Here is a 16,716-nt window from a genome sequence, read left to right on the forward strand (position 1 = left end):
TTTGCTATGGAGAATTGTATTTTGAGAAACTCTTCCTTGAATATGAAGTTAGCACCTGTTGTATACATTGAGAAATTTAGTAATTGATCTTAAAAACATGATTAACGGTTACTTGCAGCAAGTTGTAGAAGAAAACCATGAAAAATCTCGAGTTTCACGATATAGTTATATCTAACAAAGTAAAGGTATACGTAACAACTGTTGACATTTAGGTAGCTCGAATTTCAATATTATGAGTGGCGCTCCAAGCTTAAATTGCTTGCTAGAAAATGGCCGCTTGCGCGTCGCACGCTCGTTTTTGTTTTTGATATTGTGAACGTTTAGGCGAAAATTGTCCAGAAAACCCTCTTGTTCCTGTCTCTATGAACACGAAGGAACATTTTAGTTTTCGAATGAGCGCGGGTATCGGCGGGGATACCATTTAAAACTCTACTTAAAGTTGGAGTGTCATGTATTTTAACATACTTATTTTGTAGAGGACTTATTTCCATAAAATAACTCGAAAAAAGGATATCTGAAGTTGTTAAAATGCTAGAGTAAGGCCTTATCATCAATTCGAAGCCATTGTAACATTTATTACTACTTTTGCATTTTGTAAGAAATCACCTGAGTAAACAACGTGAAAATAGAAAAGTCGTGGTGCACAAGAAGCCTACTTGCTCAACTAAGTTAAATGTATAACAACATTAATAATCCGAACTTTCTGATGATTTTGACGTAGAATTACGTCTTACGGCAACATATACAGGGGACCAATTTCATTACAGGGATCCAATTTCAAAAACCAAAAACATCGAGAACGTCGAAAGTTGTACAATTTTAAACGTTTTAAGCTCGGTCAGTTTCCAACCGATTTTCGTCATTTTTGCAGTAATCGGTTGTAAAATCAACCAAGCACCCGTCCAAATGCAGAAAATTGTAATCTGATTGTTGGAACTATTGTACTATTGAAAATTGTCGAGCCTTGTCGAAACGCAAAAGTCGACCTCTGATTGGTCGCACAATGCTTTTTTCTCCAACAAGGTCGACAGAATATACCTGGTTGACTAAGAATGTGCGCTTTGTGTTTTATGTATAATTCATTCCATGATTGTACCGATAGCACACGGAAGTTGGTTGCTGATCGTGACGAAGAAAGAAAAGCCGGGTTACAATTTCTGACTGATCGCGCTGGGCGCGTTGATACTTAAGCACTTGTCTATCTGGCGGCTGTTATGAAGTTTTCGGTAGCTGCAGAATTATTGGGAATGGCAGGCAATTCTACTAAAGAAAACGGGAGAAATAGAATCATCGGCGAACGGTTATCCGGAATGATGATAATTGAACAAACTTGCCAGTTTGTTACTGTTGTGAAATATAATAGCACCTGTTGGTGCTCCACAATTATGTGATTGGAGTAGTTAAGACTTTTCATCATGTGTAACAGACGGAAAACCGCAAATTTCAGCGAATGCAAGGCAAAAAAAACAACATTGCCTCAAAAATGTGTTGGTGGCCTTGAGAAGGGCCGGTTGTAATTTATACTTGTTCTTGTGCAGGATGGCAGCAGATAACAAAAATGCAGCACTTACGCTATTGTGTCTTAAAACAAATCGGTTATAGTTTGACATCACAGCAGAATTTCCACCTTCATACTAATGTCTACCGTCGGCAATATCAAACACGCACCAATCTGCTTCCATGCGACACGGGGACGGGAACATTTTTTTCTTCCAAGCCGCGCAACACGACACAATATATGTTATTTCGTTGCCTCTATGAGAGCTTTATCGGTCCGGCTCGACAGAATGTCCACAAGAAATCATTTTTGTACATCCGTGTAACGAAAGTGAGAAAATCTGTAGGAACTTAAAATAAAGGTGGGGCTTATCGGAAGATCGTACATTAGTATTACGACATACGGAATAAAAATTTTCAAACATTGTAGAATGGTATAACTGGATAATAATATAATATTGAGTAATATAATAATCGAGTCACACCTATTTTTCCAGTTATCCAATTCCACAACGTTCAAAAAATTTGTTTTATCAGAGTGAATATCGCGCGCTATCTGACCATGAAGCATTTATGCGATAATTGAATGAAAATTGCAATTGCAGCAAGCGGCCTTTTTCGAGGCTACTAATTGTATTTGGAAGATCATAATGGATGGTTATTACTAAACTGCAACTGTAGTTTGATGCTGCTGAAAATGCACAGCAGTGTGATGTTTATCACGATTTGTTGATACTGTGCATAACAAGCGGTATATAGTTACGAAACAAATCCGATTTCAAACAGAAAAGTTTGGTTCTGCTCACGGTGCTGAGTCTGTTTCAGAAAATTCACAACACTTCATTAGCAAGGATGTAACGTCTTGGAGAAGACGGTTATAGTTTGACATCACAGCAGAATTTCGACCTTCATACTCATGTAATAATTTACGAAAAGTATACGGAAAAATATACCGCTGTATTTTCAAAGCTATTGCAAAAAAATTATTGACATAAGACAGGCTATCGTAATTCTACGTTAACTTGCGGTCGTCTATGATAAACAACCCCTTCCACTTTTTTTAGCTAGCTTAAACCCTGCATAAAAAAATAAGAAAAAAATAAAATAAAAAAAAACAATAAAATTCTAGAATACAACAAATTGAAAATAAATAATCAAGGATCTTCGAAAATTCTGTTACATTAACTCTTACAACAAATATTATGTTGGGACTCCTGTTTAGTATACAAAAAAAACGGTTTTAGGACGATACCCTGCGATAAAACTGAGCCTTGACGTAGTGCAGAGGCTTATAGACAAATCAGTAAATGAACGGCGGTCACATTCACTTCTGAAAGTGGACTTAAAAATATAATTTCAAGTGGAAAAACGGGGGACAATTCTATGGAATGCGATTCTTGCGCTGTTCAGAAAGTGTTTTACTTTGGTAAAAAGTAAAGCCATAAAAAAAGAATTGCACGTTACTGAAAGGAGAGAACAAACCCATTTTCCACTTACATTTTACCACTTGTTGTCATGCATCATTAACACACGCGCACGACAACATGCGTCCGATGACCTTCGGTCAGAAGAGCTTAGAGCGCTTTACGCGCCCAGCCAGTGACCCATAAAAGAATAAAGAATAAAAAAAAACTGTCTTAGGACGATACGATTAAAATTCGTCCCGAAGCTTCGACGCTTAGTTTGCGTCTTTTTCAAGGGGTCACATGTTGCCGCAGTCCGAGCCGACCGCCGACCCGCCGTCGGAAGCTTCGGTCTCTCGCACACAAACGACTGATTTACTGGTTTGATAGGTCAAACATAGTTTCTTTCACTCACTTAAGTCCGAACTAACGATAGCGAAAAAGGACAGCAGTCGGCCAAAGATCGTGACTGTATAGCTTTCCAATTGACACTCTGATGCGAAATACATGCTTCAAAAACAGTACAAATGTTCCATGTAGCCTTCGCTCATGACGATGACGATAATACTGTATTCCGCCTCACATCCATTCGGCCTCGTGTCCGTTTGCCTACCGTCCATTATGCCTAGCGTACTAAGCCTCGCGTCTCGATGTTTCACGGGGAGTTATCGTAAACATTATATTGATGATTGCAAATATTTATAGAGCTAAAACAATTCATTTGACTGGTTTAACGTCTTCGGTAAAATTGTAGATTTGACATTTCGAAAAAAAATGTACACCACAAAAAAATGTTTCCAAAGAAATAAAGTTGAACTAAAATTAAAACTTAATTATTGCAAAAAAAATTTTATAGTGATTTTTTATATAAAAACTGCAAAAGCCTCGCAAGCATGGATGCCTATCCGATCACGACAAAATGAGTAAAATAAGTGAAAATTCTCAAATAATTTTTTTTCTCTGAGGCAGAATAATTTGTTAGAGTTATGTGATGTCTTCAGCAAAGTTGTAGATAGAGAAGAAACTAAAAAGTTTTCAAAATAGTAAAATTCAAGAATCCAAGAAATTGATTATTAATTACACTGGTCAACAACAGCGAAAAATGCTGTCCCAAACCTCAAAATAGTTGTCCTAGGAAGATCATAGTTTTTTACAAATGCCTGTGAAATTTGGTGCCTCTAGGCATTGTTAAAACGCGTCAACTTTCGTCAAAGTGTCACATGGTAATTGCTCGCCAGATTCGTCCCTTCAACGCTATGTTTACGAGGAAACTCATCTAAGTCTCCGAAAAAATGTCGGTGGCTAAAGGCACCAAAATTCACCGGAATGGTTTAATAGCAACAATTTTTCATTTCTGAACCTTTGAGCTTCAGTGCCACATTAGTGTTGACAAGTGTTATCAAGGTCCTTGAAAATTTCTTACATTCTCTTTAATCCTTAAAATAATGAGAAATATTACTAAGGCCCTAGTAGTTTTAGTGAAACTTTGAAAAAAACCTAAAGAATTCGTAGGGTTACAACAAAGCGAAAGTAAGAGATGTATTAACATAGTTACTTTCTTTTTTATCTTCCGTAGTTCCTAAAAACAGGGCTGCTGAATATCACTTCGTTGCATTCGTATTCATTCATTATTGCCGAAGCACAACAACACGTGGCAACAGTGTATTCACTCAGCAATGGAAACAACGCCTATAGTGAACTGAACTGTTATGAGTGGCTTGAGGGCGATGAATGGTTATTAAAACGTAATATGATTATTTTCGTGTTTGATTCGTATTGGCTACGATTTACTCAAGTCATCCGAAGCGATATTGAGCGATCGGATGGGAATACATCGTTTCAGAAGCCTTTGTGACTCAGATCAATGCCGATGAATATTCACCGTGAATGGTATTACCAATCGCAATGATGCTTCGGGGCGAATCCAAACGAAAAATGAAAATTGCCGAGGAAGAAGCTTATACTGCCGTGGGCTAGGATTTTGACGTAAGCGCCAAAAGCACAAAATCGCTACAGATCTAAATCGTTTGCAAATTAACAGAAGCGCTTTATTACGCAAACTGATCTGATAGAATCTGAGTAAATATGATGAAAAACATACCCCATTGCTTTAACACGTTTATTTATGTAAACGCATTGAGTTTTGATGCCAACGTCACTTCTCTTGCAAAACAGCAAAACCATTTCAAAGTTTTGCACTAAAAGTGACGTTGGTACGCCTGAATAGTCTTTTTTGCCATGCGTACTGGTCGGTACTCAGCAGCAAGGATATAAATAAAATTATGCACTCCACAAGCATGATACACTATCGTATTCGTACCTCAACGTCACCTCTATGTAAAGTGGCGCTAACGTCACTTCCAATTTTTGATATTTCTCAGTTATTTATCAAAATTTTTGGAAACGGCAACAAGCATCTTGAAGGTGATTTCCTATATTATAGTAATATGTAAAAAAATGAAATTTGAAAATTTGGCGCTTACGTAAAAATGCAAGCCTACGGCATATATTAATATAATATATATATATATATATATATATATATATATATATATATATATATATATATATATATATATATATATATATATATATATATATATATATATATATATATATATATATATATATATATATATATATATATATATATATATATATATATATATATATATATATATATATATATGACTATGTCCGGTGGGTTTCTTCTGATTGAATAAGTAGTATGTTCACGGCCTTAGTCATTTGCTTTGATCCGTAGCTTATCTAGTTGGCTCTTGTTAGGCCAGGACGCGGAAACAGTCTCCAAGAAGATACAGGTAAAGGGTATCAAATTGTTCCGTTTAAATAAATAGAAAAGATTTTTACTTTTGGGAAAGGGTTTCTTCTTTCGATTTTTTTTTTGAGATGTTTTCAAGCGACACAAAGAAACAATCATTTGCATTTATTTAAACGTAACTTAAGGGTTAAGAAAAAAATATCGACAAAAGAAACATACAAAATGGCGGACATATTCACAATTTCGTAATCATGCAATTCATAATCATTGTGAAAATCTGTCTGTCTACTATATGCTATTGCTACTATGTAGCAATAGATGTATTGAACGTTGAAATATTTATTTCTCAACTGTGGTAAAATTAATTGTCTTCCCGGTCAGAAGAGCACAACTAAAACATTACAAAATTCTATCAACGTGAGATACAAATAACATATTTTGATACAATTTTGTATTTTTCCATATAATTTTGATTACAAAATTGAATCTGATTATATATAATAACAAAACGTGTAATGAAGTAGTTCTGAAACAAGTCTAACTAACTTTTCGTTTTTATCAAAACCTGTTGTTTCTAACAATGTTTGTTATTATATTGTATTGTATAGGGTAATCGCTCCATTATTCATCTCAACAGCTTGGTGCACCTATATTCATCTTATTTCTCTCATTTGTCCAATTTACCGTCATATTTTTCCAAATTTTTGAAAGTAAATCTATTGGCTTCTCGATTTTCTCAAGTGGCTGAAAGTTTTACGTTGAAAATATGGTAAAATTTGAAAATAAATTGATCAAAAAGGCGTGATGAGATGAATATAGGTACTGAGATGAATATAGGAGCGATTACCCTACTATCTTATTTTTTTAGAAAGCTAATATGTTGGTAACAAATTTTAATATGTGTTTGATACTAGTTGAATCATTTCTGTTATAATTTCTGTCATTTTAACACCTAACGGGACCAAATTGAAAACACAGCCTGTAAGGTTTTTCCCGTAACAAACTAACAACTTCTGTTACATTTTTGATTTTTCTTTCTGATCGGGTTTGCAACAAATGTAAATTTGTATAAATAACTTAAGTAATTTTTCTATACACTAAAGTCGCTTTTTACGCGAGGGATACGTGTCACGTAAAAAAAAACCGCGTAAATTCCGGAATTCGCGTAAAAAACCCGCGTTAAAAAAACGCCTATGAGCAGCAACCTTAGTTTATTTATGCACGCCAATCCAGCAAACAAGATTGTTAAAATATGCCATTTTGCGTTTTTCTTAGTTAACATTTATTCTCCTATGCCCAAACCTATCTTTAAGCATATGCAAAAGATTATTTCGCTGTATCGCATTTTTCACCCCGAAAATAAAACTAAGAAAAACCACCTCCGAGCAATGAGAACACTTTGAAGAAAGCGCTATACCTTTGAAATAAAATCTGTTGGTTGCAAATTCGTTTTTTCATCCCCAAGCTAAATAAATTAACCCTCTAGTACCCAGTGCCGCCTGTAGACGGTCTTCAGTTGAACCTCTAAAAAGCTTCAATCAATGCTTAAAAAATGTTTATAAAGTTTCAAATTGATTTTTTCGAAGTCCGTCTGAAAATTAATTCGGGCACTAGAGGGTTAAAGCTACAATTTAATTATTTACCGTATATTGCAAACATCGATTAAAAATTATTTTTAAATATTTATGTAACCATATTTACCGAGTACAAGAATTATTAGTAAGCACACTAATTGTTCAGTTATTTCAAAAATTTGGTTATTCGGATTGGAATATTTAAAAAAATTCTAGATAAATGAGACAGACCTTGCAAATTAAGCAAATGATTAGTTATATTAATTTACAACACAACTAACACGGCGCTGCCATGCATCTTCAAAAACCGTGAAAAATATGAACAATATGTTCCCCGTCGTCAATCATAATAAATTCAACTAAATTTTGTATGATTTCCAACATCAATTGTTTTCTTAAGAAACTATGCTCGCTGTTTTATTGAATCTTCACGACATAGATACAAAAATAAAAGCTTTTTTGATCCCGGCCGTATGAACAAAAAAGTTTGTCCTGCTTGTTATTTTAGTAAAAAATCACAAAACTACGTATTTTTATAAAAATTCAAACGATAAAACCGTTATTAAAATTTTTAGCCCTACATTTTTGCGGTAAGGTCTCCTGAATCTATACGCGATGAAATATTTATTTTAGCATGTAAACATTTTGAGAAAAACCAGCTTAAATTCACCAAAGTACGTATTTTCATGGAAACCTGATTTTCTCAGTCTCCCAACATAGCTCTTAAATTTTCAAGTTCTATATTTTTAGAGTAACGTTTTCTGAATCCAAAGATGGTGAAAGATTTTTTCTAACATTCACAGATTTGGAGAAAATCAAGTTTTCATAATAACTCGTACGTGAGTGAATTCAAACTCGTTTTTCTCCAAATCTGTGCATGCTAGAATAAATCTTTCAGAATTTTTGGAATCAGAAGACGTTACTCTAGAAATATAGAGCTTGAAAATTGAAGAGCTAAGTTGGAACTTACTGTGGGAGACTGAGAAAATCAGGTTTCCATGAAAATACGTACTTTAGTGAATTTAAACTCGTTTTTTTCATAATATTTGCATGCTAAAAAAAATATTTCAACGCGTATTGATTCAGGAGATCTTACTTCAAAAATGTAGAGCTTAACATTTGAAGAACGGTTTAATTATTTGATTTTTTATGAAAATACGTAGTTTTGTGATTTTGTACTGAAATAATTTAGAACCTCCAAAATTCACTCTTACATACCATATTTCATCTACCTGACATGATTTGATACATGGAGCAATTAATACGTATGAAAATTCCCAGTGTTTGCTCAATCTGTTTGGAAAATTAGAAAAAAACACAAACATATTTGCGTCTAACGAAAACGGGGAGGGGTCCAGAGGGTTGCCATCTTTACCAAAACTTAGATCAACTATTCCCCTTGAATAAAATTCCAAGTTTTCCCCAATCGGCCGTTCCAGTGCTGAGAACAAACATTTTCAAAAAACAAGTTCCGTCCCGGGTCTTTACGGGTTAAAAGGCTATTCCCACTGCTGCCGTTCCGGGACCGGGCTCGTCCGGGACTTTTCATGCATTCACACTGCGCCGTGCTTGAACCGTGCCTGCGCTGCGCTCTGGCTGAGAAATGTTGATGTGTGTATGAGAAAGATCGTCTTTCTCTTTTTTTTCATACCGCAGCTCACTCCGCGCGAAATATGTCACTACAACATACACGCATCCACCCCCCGTGCACTCTCAGGCCAACACAAAGTATCGTGGGCAACGATAGTTTTTCTCTCGCACTGCGGCAGCACGACGGCAACTCAACGCTGTCCCGGTCTGGGCACGGCGCGTCGGTGTGAATGCGTTCATAAGAACGCATGCAATCAATCTCAAACGAGCCCGGACGACACGCGGAACAGCCACGGCACGGTCCCGGGCCGGTCCCGGAACGGAAGCAGTGGGAATAGCCCTTAAGGCCGTGAACATACTAGCGCCGTAGGCTAATGTACAGCCCTAAGTAAAGCCCTGCCGCAGGTTGAAGGGCTATTCCCACTGCTTCCGTTCCGGGGCCGGGCCGGATCCGGGCCGTGTCCGTGTCCCGTCCGGGACTTTAATGCATTCACACTGCGCCGTGTACGAACCGTGCCTGCGCTGCGCTCTGGCTGAGAAATGTTGATGTGTGTATGTGAAAGAACGTCTTCCTCATTTTTTCATACCGCAGTTCACTCCGCGCGAAATATGTCACTACACATACACGCATCCACCCTAGTGCCTCCCGTGCACTCTCCGGCCAACACAAAGTATCGTCGGCAACGATAGTTTTCCTCTCGCACGGCGGCAGCACGACGGCAACTCAACGCTGCCCCGGTCTGGGCACGGCGCGTCAGTGTGAATGCGTTCATAAGAACGCATGCAATCAATCTCAAACGAGCCCGAACGACACACGGAACAGCCACGGCCCGGTCCCGGCCCGGTCCCGGAACGGAAGCAGTGGGAATAGCCCTTTAACAGCCAACCCACGGCAAGGCGAACCGTCTCCGCAGTGCAAGACGCGCCAGTATATTTTCGGCCTAACTCATACGGCCTATTGTCTCATAGCACCAGCAAATGTACGAACAAGCTCAGAAATTCTGGTAAGCTTCAGTGAACGGTTCGATGCGAATGCTATTTTGTCTTCGTCCCGATTTTATTTGCCATGATGAATCTATCAATGCCACGGTGAACCGATACAAATATTTACTGAGTTGCATCGATGTGATTTTGAACCGTATCCAATCGGCAAATAATGAGAAACAGCAGGAAAAGGGAAAGACACGAATCGATCGTTTCAGTTCAACCGAACACATGTACGCGCCCGATGAAGTATGCGTTCGTGTTACATTGACATTAGTCCACAGCGAACGGTTCACGAAGTGAATGAAGATTCAATGCAGGAATCAGGAGCCCTGCTTAAAAATTACTAAACATAAAAAATATAGGTATATGCACATTCTTGAGAATACCAAAGTTTTAGCTAAAACTCCAAACATTCAAAAAATCACAAGGATTTTCCTTCAAACGGAAAAGCCTTTTTTTGAACAATTTAATGAACGTGCAAAAAAATCTTTTTAGAGTTTTCCAGAGTATTACAGTATATAAATGAATAATAAAAGTATTTAAAGGATATTAAAACAGAAAAGTTGAAACAAGGAATATCCAGGAGCTAATTCAAAGGTTGAGCCTTCCAAGTCGAACATGTACTCCAACAATCGAATTCAAAAAGAGAAGTACTATTTAAATAGAAAAATACTATTTAAGTAACACACTATTTTTTTTAATATAATTTTTTTATTTTTTTATTTTTTTTTTTGCAGAAGTCAATTTTATTATTCAACGTAGTTGCCTTCGAGGGCGATACAGTGATTATAACGATCTTGCCACTTTTCGCACCATTATTATGGTACCCCTTCAGTTTTTCCTCAGAATAGCCCTCAGTTTCGGGTAATCACTTCATCATCGGTCTTAAATTTCTTGCCAGATGAGCGTTCTCTTCAGGTCTGCGAACAGAAAAAAGTCGCTGGGGGCCAGATCTGAAGAATACGGTGGATGCAGAAGCAATTCGAAGCCCAATTCATGCAATTTTGCCATCATCGACTCGCGGAACCCACTTCGCACACAGCTTTAGCATGCCCAAATATTGATGCGCGGTATGTCCAACACGCTCTATCGATATCTTCAGAGTCTCAGCTATCTCGCTCAACTTTACTTTACAGTCATTTAAAATTATTTTCAAGGTGTTATGTCCAAGCATTCGACAATATGAAGAAATTAGATAGTCAAACACTTTGGAAAAATGTTTAGTATACTAATGAGAGAATGTTAAAGAAACCTGAAGAATTTCACTATATTTTTAAAATTTTTTATGACTTCAAAAATATTTCTTAGGAAACCCAAAATATAAGAAGTAATTAAAGTAATCTATTCAAGATAAGTAGTGTTAGTAATTTATTTAAGATAAGTAAGACTTTATGTACATAAAAATATTTTTTTTTTAAATAAAATTAATTTACTTTTAGAATACTATAAAATTTAAGAGAGCCTTCATAAACCTAAATGATTTTGAAAAGTCTAACAAAACTTGACGAATGTTATTTGATATGCATTCCAAAAAATAATAAAAAGAAGTCCAATACCGAACGCAGAGCAGATTACAAAACATACAAAAAAGACTGTCCGATTTCATCAGAGCAGCTTGGTTTTTGGAAGAATGGGGTTTTATAAATTTGGATTTGGGAAGATAAAATTTTGTGGTACTTAAGGGGTTATATACCTTTTTGGTCGAGAAAAATGAGGGAAGTTTGAAGTTATTTTTAAGTGCATAGCACCATATTCATTGCATCAAAGTGGTATTTTTCTGAAAGTACAGTTTATCAACAACAAGAAAATACGTTTGATTTTGAGATATACCAATTATTACTGGAGTAATGGCCGTTTCCCCAAAACGCTATTTTTTACAGAGGCTTGTGGTGATCCTTATAGAGACTCACGAAAATTAAAAAACAAAGATTATGGAAATCGGTTCAGTAGTTTTCCCGCAATCCTGATCACGGCAAAGTCATTTTTTGGAAAACACTATTCCGAGACAATCGCGTGTAAAGTTTCAAGTTTAGCTTATGCGGCCGTGGCGAGGCGCCCTGCAAATCGCTCTAACTTTCTTCCTATTGCTCAGATCTTTTTGAAAATTTGTGAAAATGTTCTCACTCTCTGTGCAACATTTTGAAGATAATGCAATAAAATTTTTTCGGTTTTTTGAAAACTTAAAAGGTATATAACCCCTTAATAAATTTTCAAATGTTAGGATTATCTACATGAATAGAGAATAAATGAATTATCACAACACAATAAACTATGACATCTAATATCATACGTTTATAATAATCACTGACATTTCAATACCGTTCGAGATCAGAAGGATCAGGTTCGAGATTATTCAAAAGAATGAAATAAGGGTCCGGATGACTTGGAGTTTTGCCGAAAAAAAATATCGAGCTTGGGTCGAGCTCGGACCTCACATAAAAAACCGACCCAAAAAAACCGTTCGGTTCGGGTCTCTTCTACAAAATTGAAATAAATTATACAAAAAAATAGGAATTCTGAAAATTTCATAGATTTTCACGAAATTGTAAATATTAATTCTATATTAATAATAAACTATTGCAAACCCAAAGTTCAAAATGTCTTCAATTTTTATTTTTACATTTAGGAAATTTTTCCAAAGGCTCGCATTGGAGTTTCCATTAAAATCTGATATTTGTTATTAACAATAGTTAGACGTCTCGAAATAAAGATAAAAAATTACTGAGAATCAACACAAACAAATTATACCGAAAATAATCGTTTGTTGTTTTGAGATTATTATTAATTCAGCAATATTCAGTCTAAAAATATAATCCTAAAAACTGTGATACTAAAACCTTACACTGATTTTTGTAGGATCCGGAAACAGATTCTAAAGTTTTATTTGATTTAAAAAAAAAAACAAAATCGCAGATCCAAAAAACTTTTAGAATCGAACAATTTGAAACAATTCTGAAAAAAAAGTTTCTTATGGATTCAAAGATTCTTTTGACGAAATTCGAAATAATTACATATAGAAAAATAAAAAAATAATCAAATGTTTCGTAATTCAATATTTTCTCAGACGAGTTTAAGAAAATAATATTTTTCACGGAAATTACACAGCCTTGAAGAATTCAGCATTCGAAAATCTTCTATAACTTTAAAAATATTTGTAAGAACTTTAAAGTTGTTATCTGGCAAGCTTTCAACAACTTTATAGGCTTGTAAGTATGACCAAAATGTCAAAAAATGGCGACCATCAGAAATTAAAAGATGAAAACAATAAAACTAAAAAAAATTCTACAAAAATCTTCCAAAAATTGTATAAAAACTTCCAATAGAAAACTAGAAAATCACGAAGAAAAATAACAAAATAACACTGTTGGCAGCTGGGAACGTGGATGCTCTCTCTAAATCAGTACCTAACTGGTGGTAGGTTTTTCTCAGCTTCTAGTAGACCGATCGGGCTGAAATTTTTTTTCAGTATATAGAAACATATTATCTATCTTGTTACGTAGCCGTTTTTGAAAATTCCAAAAATTGCCAAAATGGCGGCCATTTTAGTAAAAAATTTGTTTTTTTTTTCATGAAAAATCACTATTTAAAAAATCATCAAAAATTGAAAAACTCAGATAGCAAAAAACGGCCACGTAACAAGTTAGATAATCCATTTTTACATGTTAAAAAAAAATATTCAGCAAAATCGGTTCAGTAGATGCTGAGAAAAATTTATCACCAGTTGAAAAAACATGGTTTCGAGAAAAACACTGCCAATAGCGTAATACTCACTATATTTGCACCCACGGTAAACAAAATACATATTCAAATATACCTTAATCCATAGCCGAAATGCCCGAACACCTCACCTTTCTCTAAACATCCGCAAAAAATATCACAAAAATTCATTATTTTTCAACTTTCCAGAAAAGGGTTCACCCTTAAAGAATTTCACTTGACAGGTATTCAGGAAAATTATGTCCTCTTGGAAAATTTATCCCCCAAGCTGTCCACGTGGTATGTGAATGGCCCCTTAGAATGTTACTTATTGTTTAAAGCTCATAATGGTTTCACTTTTTACCGTCATATTTAGAAATTCGTTTCTATAAAAGGTTTAGAAATAGTTACCAACAAAAAAATTATACATCTGAGATTTCTGAAAATTTACGAAACCAATAATCTTAAATGTCTAATGCATCCACAGAATGATAATTTGGGAATATTCGAAGAATTTCATGAAACTGGTGATTTAAATTCTCGAAGAATTTCGAAAAATGGCTAAAAATCTTATAGGAAATCCAACAGTTTAGATCTATTTTGCGAAAAGATCTTAATAAATTTAATAAATTCCAGAGTGATCTTCAAAAAGTTACAGAACTTCACCAAATCTCCAGTATTCAAATGATAATTAAGCTATTATTGAAACTACCAGAACAAATCAAAAATATATTACAAGTACTAAAATGTTTTTCATGTGTTTATCTATTTTATTGTAGGTTTTTTGGGAACTTCAAAACCCATGAAGAGTATACTAAAATATTCTAGAAATTTGAAAATAATTTTAACAATACAATAATAAACTTTGTACACCTGTTCTAGTACGTTGTAGTAAATATAACCGAATTGAAATTAACTTCCAAGAGCACAAAATTAATGCCTCGTTAAGAGATAACACTCTTGACAACAATCTTGATAAGATTAATAACACTAATTGGAGAAACTAGTACTTAAATATGACTTTAAAAAATGATTGTTTTGGGTTTTGTTAGATGTAGTTCGAATGTTAGAGGTAATGTAAATCTTCGTGTTCAATGATGGTTTTCAAATTCTACTCACTCAGTGTTCCATTAATGTCTCCTTTTCCCTGTAGATTCAACAGCAGTAGTTTCATCTTCAGGGCATACTTTCCGGTAAAATTGAGCCGCGGTATAGAAATCACAAAATCGAATGATAAATTCATTGGTTTCGATCTAAAATAAAAGAATCACAAAAAATAATTAAAAAACATCGATTGAGTTTCACAATCCACTCACTGCATCCGTTCGAATTTGAACGTGCTACAGCCGGAAACGTTGATCTTGTTGACCACCGCCTGCAGATCTCGACCGTTTTGCATCTTAACCTGCTCGATAAACAGTGGTTCGATTCGTGGTACGTTGAAGTCTGCTCCAAAGTCCCCGGTGGCCATATTCTTCCGAATGTGTTCCACCGCATCGATGATGCACTCATTCATCTTGGTTTCATTACGCGAACAAACTTTGAGAGTGTCAGCTGTGGGTGGAAGGAAGGAATTTTGTACTTTCGATTAAAAACTATTTTCAGCACTTATAAATGAAGCATTCGAATAAACTTCGACCTAAAGTCGTAATCTAGTTTTTAATGCATCCAGAATTCCAAAAACAGTGTTCGATTAGCACACATTATAAACTCCACCAAGGTAAACCACTCTCTACACTGTTTAACGTAACTTAATTATCAATGAGCACTGGTCAGCTTGTACTGGCAAATTGCAGGTGCGTGTATGTTAATGCGAAAAAAAATAATCCATTGATTGACTCTAGTAAATTATTCACTTACGCAACGAACAATCGGCCACATTAATCATCACAGCCATCAGTGACAGCAGCAACAGAACAATCGTACCCCCAGGGATCATTTCGAACCGGAACGAACTCATCTTCTTGGTGGTACTTGACTTGAATTGTGGTTAGACTTTCCGTATCAGAACCACCCACCAGCTCTGGCCAGCTATTTTCGGAGCAAGGCAGGAGCGCGTGTCGGGAATTTTCTACCTTTACCTAGTGACTGAAAGGGCCCGTATCCTGGACTGAACTATTTATAGAGCTTTTATTGTTCTAAAGGGGCATTTTTATTGTTGCATTGCATGTGGGGTCTGTGTGTTATTATTGTTGTTGTACGATACGAGATGCCCGGGTGTTGAACAGAACAGTGCAGCGACGAAAAGCGCACTCGAGATGCACTTCTAACGCACCGACTGCTGATGATGTGATGGTGATGGCGACCTGCGCTTGTAGTTTTTCTCAGGTTTGTGCATTCTTTACTTTTTTTTCTCCAACCGGTTATGAATGTGTTACCGGTTCAAGAATGTAGGAGAATGAAGGGTTGCACCTATGAAAATGCTAGATATCGGGCTTACGCAATGAGCTTTGATTAGCATCGAGTGTCGAGTTCCGAAAGGAAGCGTAAAAGTTATACCTAGACCACGTTCCTACCAATGAAACGGCTTACAACAGCTGTTATGAGAAACAATAACACCAATATGCTGACACGCATCTTTTTTCGTCAGAAACTGCACAGTGGCGGAATACCGGACAAAATATTAAAATTAATTTTTGAGTTTACCGTTTTATCGATTTTCGGCAAAATTCCTAAGAATAAGCTCCTGAAACCAGAAAAATCCTAATTTGTCCTAATTTGCGGCTAGAATTGTGAAACATCGACCAGAGCAAGTAAAAAGATAACGATCTCAAGAAGAATCAGATTTGCAAAAAACTGCTTCTAGAAACCATAAAAATCCCTGAATAATATGATCACAAATTCAGGTCAAAATTGCGAAAAAATACTAATAAGAGTTAGAAAATGCTAAAAAAGAAATTGATTTCAAATGAAGGACAAGATTGCATAAAAAAGTAAAGGAAGAATAAAAGTAAAATTGAAAAATTTACTGTTTTGTATGAATTTTCAACAAAAATTTGATCGAAAAAGTCCCACTGTGCACATTCATACAGGTAGGCGCGAGTAAGGTAACAGTGGGAAATCAGTGTCGGGGTAGTTTCCTCCACCGCAAATAAAATCAAAGACAAACGATTAAGATCACTCCGAAGGGGTTCTAAATCGGAGCACAATAACCGGCTCACCAGCAATTGTGAAGGGAATTCCATAC

At 35.6% G+C, this 16,716-nt stretch overlaps 1 protein-coding gene across 1 annotated transcript in view; it reads right to left on the reverse strand.

The window, feature by feature from the left end:
• The window catches only part of LOC129731108 (uncharacterized), a 33,825-nt gene extending 18,187 nt beyond the window's left edge, over positions 1 to 15,638 (reverse strand). Inside the window, exons 1-3 of the mRNA XM_055690874.1 lie at positions 15,390 to 15,638; positions 14,846 to 15,083; positions 14,649 to 14,782 (exon numbers count right to left, since the gene is read on the reverse strand). Of these exons, the coding sequence (XP_055546849.1) occupies positions 14,649 to 14,782; positions 14,846 to 15,083; positions 15,390 to 15,489 (472 nt within the window). The 5' untranslated portion in view covers positions 15,490 to 15,638. The remainder of the gene's footprint in view (positions 1 to 14,648; positions 14,783 to 14,845; positions 15,084 to 15,389) is intronic.
• Between the last annotated feature and the right edge of the window lie 1,078 nt (positions 15,639 to 16,716).

Source organism: Wyeomyia smithii, chromosome 3 (genome assembly GCF_029784165.1).
Source record: "Wyeomyia smithii strain HCP4-BCI-WySm-NY-G18 chromosome 3, ASM2978416v1, whole genome shotgun sequence".
Lineage (NCBI taxonomy): Eukaryota > Metazoa > Arthropoda > Insecta > Diptera > Culicidae > Wyeomyia > Wyeomyia smithii.